Source organism: Limulus polyphemus, unplaced genomic scaffold, assembly GCF_000517525.1.
Source record: "Limulus polyphemus unplaced genomic scaffold, Limulus_polyphemus-2.1.2 Scaffold7357, whole genome shotgun sequence".
NCBI classification, from domain to species: Eukaryota; Metazoa; Arthropoda; class Merostomata; order Xiphosura; family Limulidae; genus Limulus; species Limulus polyphemus.
Window position 1 is genome coordinate 27,618 of NW_013672967.1, and position 4,473 is coordinate 32,090.

A 4,473-nucleotide genomic window follows, 5' to 3' on the forward strand; every position below is an offset into this window, starting at 1 on the left:
CTAACGCAGATAGCCCTCGTGTAGCTTTGCGCGAAATTCAAAATAAACCCCATTAGATGAATGTTTTCCAAGTTCTGTTTAAGTCTTGAGAACAAATGCATAGTTTTTATGGTTGTTTCTTTCTTTTAAATAAGATAATTTGTTCCTTATTCAATGTCTGATAGGTTTAATCTTTCTATACAACTGTAATTCTAAGTATAGAAAAGATCATAATTTCTCTTCATATAAGTTTGTTAAACGTTTGAGCATTAAGTATATCAAATATATTTATGGCTCGGGTTTTAATTTTTCGGCTAAGTTTGTAGTTATGACTTCATTCAGTTACTGGAAGTGGACCATCAATATCCATGGCTGTTATTGGTCTAGAGGTGTAGTCAGTCCCTGTTATTGGTCTAGTGGTGTAGTCAGTCCCTGTTTTTGGTCTACAGGAGTAGTCAGTCCCTGTTATTGGTCTACAGAAGTAGTCAGTCACTGTTATTGGTCTAGAGGTGTAGTCAGTCCCTGTTATTGGTGTACAGTAGTAGTCAGTCCCTGTTATTGGTCTAGAGGTGTAGTCAGTCCCTGTTATTGGTCTAGTGGTGTAGTCAGTCCCTGTTATTGGTCTAGTGGTGTAGTCAGTCCCTGTTATTGGTCTACAGGAGTAGTCAGTCCCTGTTATTGGTCTACAGGGGTAGTCAATCCCTGTTATTGGTCTAGAGATATAGACAGTACCTGTTATTGGTCTAGAGGTGTAGTCAGTCCCTGTTATTGGTCTACAGGAGTAGTCAGTCCCTGTTATTGGTCTACAGGAGTAGTCAATCCCTGTTATTGGTCTACAGGAGTAGTCAATTCCTGGTACAGAGTCGCAGAGTGACGAGTTGCTCCTGAAGGCTCTTTAATAACTTTGCATGACTCCAAGTTTCTTTCCAATCTATGGTTACCTTGGCAGGAAAACTCTCAACAGCCTCATGAATTCCACTAGTTGGTGCCCACTGTCTCATCTGCTGGGAAGACAGATTATAGCTCGAGTTTTAATTTTTCGGCTAAGAGTTTAATTTTGTATTGTTCACATGTCATTTGTCTTATAGAAATCATCCCCGTTTTAAGGAATCGCCTAGAACTGAATTTCTTTGGTCACACACTCTTCAGATAGGAAAATATCTTTTTCGGGTGGGTTATTCTCAGATATATAGTACAATGAGCAACGTGTGAACAAAATAGATTTCGTAGAGTAACGAACAGAGTATCACATATTTTGAGACACCTCCCAGTTCTTACCCCACAGTGGCACATCGGTATTTCTGCGGACTTATACAGCTAGAAACCGGGTTTCGATACCTTGGTAGGCAGGGCACGGATAGCCCTTTGTGTAGCTTTGTACTTAGCTTCAAACAAACAAACAATACTTTACAACACCCCCCGGTGGCAGAGCAGGATGTCTTCGGACTCACAACCCTGGAAACCGGGTTTCGATACCCGTGGTAGGCAGGGCACGGATAGCCCATTGTGTAGCTCTGCGCTTATCAACAACAATTCTATCTTAAGAAGTAAAATTGTAATAAAATTAAGAATTTCTTTCAACGACCCCAACATCTGACCTTCGAACTCGTTAAAGTTTTCACCAAATTTACAAAAAAAATTATATAAAAACCTGTGCAAACTGGATTAAATACCTGTCAGTGTTTGAAATTACGTTACTTACTTGGTTGAATTATCGGCCAAGAATTCGTTTAATTCACTTTTATTAAAACTTATTTGAATCAGAAAATGTGTTGAACAGAGAGGTGGGTTGTTGTAGTACTCTAGTTTATATTACCTGGTTATTTTTATTCACAATGTTTTTGTTCAGATAAAAAAAAAACATTATAGTTTATATTACCTGGTTATTTTTATTCCATCTGTTTTTGTAAAGAGAAAATAAGGGTAATTTAGTTTATATTACCTGGTTATTTTTATTCACAATGTTTTTGTTCAGATAAAAAAAACATTCTAGTTTATATTACCTGGTTATTTTTATTCTATCTGTTTTTGTTCAGAGAAAACAAAAGTATTTCAGCTTATTGTACCTGGTTATTTTTGTTCACTGTTTTTGTTCAGAAAGAAATATGGGTATATTAGCTCATATTATCTGGTTGTTTTAATGAAGCTACAGAAAGAATTTCTTAATTTAAGGAATATTATATACTAGATAACTGAAATTATGTTTCAAAAACACCTGGGGAGGAAGTTAACATAGCGATGTCTGTCCTGAACGTAACGTATGTAATTACAAACCAACAAGTCTAATGTTCTCTCGAGCAGAAAGAGGCTCAACTGAAGCGAGGATTCGGAGACTTAATAGATTTTGACAGACAGACAGAAAGAAAGAACTAGAAGCTTTGTTCCAGTTATATAACCTGCTCTACATAATAATGCTCCGCTGGTGATACGTGAGGATAGACATAGCTGTAGAAATCTGAGTGTCGTGTAGAGAAGGACGTGCTTAAAAAACGAATGTTCTTTGGAAACCGACACCAGGGGGGTAGGAAAGAATGTGTTGAGTGAAATAAAACCCGAATAATCTTGCTCATCAGACATACAGAGGTTGACTGTGTTATATTAAAACAAGTATGGGGCCTCAACATATCGTTACTATCAATGTCGCAACTCCTGGTCATGCTCTATCTGACGACCACGCGACTTGACAACAGTTATGCAGAGTTATTTCCATTGCAAAATGCTCCGTCCGTAAGACTTTCATATCCAAAACACGTCACTCCTCCTTGAATACTTTCCATAGACTACCAGCGTTTGTCCCTCCCCCCTTTAGTGGCAAAGCGGTATGTCTTCGGACTTACAACACTAGAAACCGGGTTTCGATCCCCATTGATGGGCAGAACATAGATAGCCTATTGTGTAACTTTGTGCGTAATTACAAAAAAAAAAACACACAAACAAACCAATGCTTGTTTCAACAGTCTGACATCACTTGGCCGGATGTTTTCATAAGGAATAGCATGAATACTCATTTTATTCTCTACCTGTTTGGGGGTATGCAGCGGTTGAAGGTAGATGTTGTTGAAGAAACTTGTACACACATGAATTGTGTTTGTTTTACCAGAAAAAGATCCTTCTTAATTATATTATCGACTGTTGCCTGGAGCACGTGGAAAGCTTTTGCCATTGATCTTCGTGTTCGTTAATTCTCACTTCTTACAAGACGCTGCACTTTACCACAGTTGGGGTACGACTTGTTGCAGGTCTCTTTCTGGATGATCCTGGTGCGCCAACTTGATCCAAATTCCTTTGTTTTCCAGTGTCATTCCCATCTTCGGAATTCTAAATGGCCCTTCTGAACACGTTTTTATGATCTGATTGTGAAAATATTTTGCGTCGGAAAGGACTTTTACAAAAGTGATTACATTTTAGGTTGCATCGCACTTCCAACATAAAATGAATGTCAGAGTGTGCTTGTAGTACATGTCTTCCATAGCATTGGTTGTGTCTGTCACGTGACTTTCTGATTTAACATACTCAGCCTCTGTATAATAATTTTAAAAAAAAGATGGCGCTGCAAATGATTAAGTTAACCACATAAGATACAGCATAGTTCAAGTCATGAGACCTCCAGAAGAGTAAGGTAAGACCAGCGGTCATTTGACGAATTACGCGTTACTGTGCTAAAGCATAAAAGTTTGTTCTGGCAATGCAACATTCTTCAACCTCAGAACATGTTTTATACTATTATCCAGCTCTTGCTGTACTTGGATGATTGTGAGTATTTCACTTCACTAACATCAGCAGAAGAATATAATGAGATAACTAATGAACTCATCATCCTTTAAAACCAAGTTAAAGATGATTTGGACTACTTCCTCAAGGGTTTCAGATGTGTATTTGCCTGAGACTCCTGGATGCAGAAAGAGGCACTGCAGCAGTAAGTACTGACCTTAGTGACCTAGAGTTAATTCCTTTGAGTATCTTGATGATGGTCTTTTCTGCTGTAATGGTGGAACTGGTTTGACTCTGTGAAAAGCCTGCAAACATTCCAGCAAGGACACAGTGAGTACTGGCAAACATACCAGTAAGAACACAGTTAGTAAATGACAAACATAACAGCAAGGAAACAGTGAGTAAATGGCAAACATACCAGCAAGGACACAGTGACTACTAGCAAACATACCATCAAGGACACAGTGAGTACCTGGCAAACATACCAGCAAGGACACAGTGAGTACTGGCAAACATACCAGCAAGGACACAATGAGCACTGATAAACATACCAATAAGATCACAGTGAGTACTGGCAAACATACCAGCGAGGACACAGTGAGTACTGGAAAACATACCAGCAAGGACACAGTGAGTAAATGACAAACATAACAGCAAGGACACAGTGAGTACTGGAAAACATACCAGCAAGGACACAGTGAGTAAATGACAAACATAACAGCAAGGACACAGTGAGTACTGGAAAACATACCAGCAAGGACACAGTGAGTACCTGGCAAACAT

At 38.7% G+C, this 4,473-nt stretch overlaps 1 protein-coding gene across 1 annotated transcript; it reads right to left on the minus strand.

The window, feature by feature from the left end:
- Positions 1–313: 313 nt before the first annotated feature.
- Positions 314–4,038, minus strand: LOC106474559 (salivary glue protein Sgs-3-like). Its single transcript, XM_013935248.1, has 2 exons — positions 3,908–4,038; positions 314–782 (listed from the first exon to the last, which is right to left on the minus strand). The coding sequence occupies exons 1-2, from the start codon at positions 4,036–4,038 to the stop codon at positions 314–316; spliced, it is 600 nt and encodes a 199-aa protein (XP_013790702.1).
- Positions 4,039–4,473: the final 435 nt, after the last annotated feature.

Coding starts and splice junctions, on each gene's coding strand:
- LOC106474559 (XM_013935248.1), bottom strand. CDS start 4,038: ATGTTTGCCAGTACTCACTGTGTCCTTGCTGGAATGTTTGCAGGCTTT. Junction 783..3,907: donor ATTAACTCTAGGTCACTAAG/GTCAGTACTTAC, acceptor CTACTCCTGTAG/ACCAATAACAGGGACTGACT.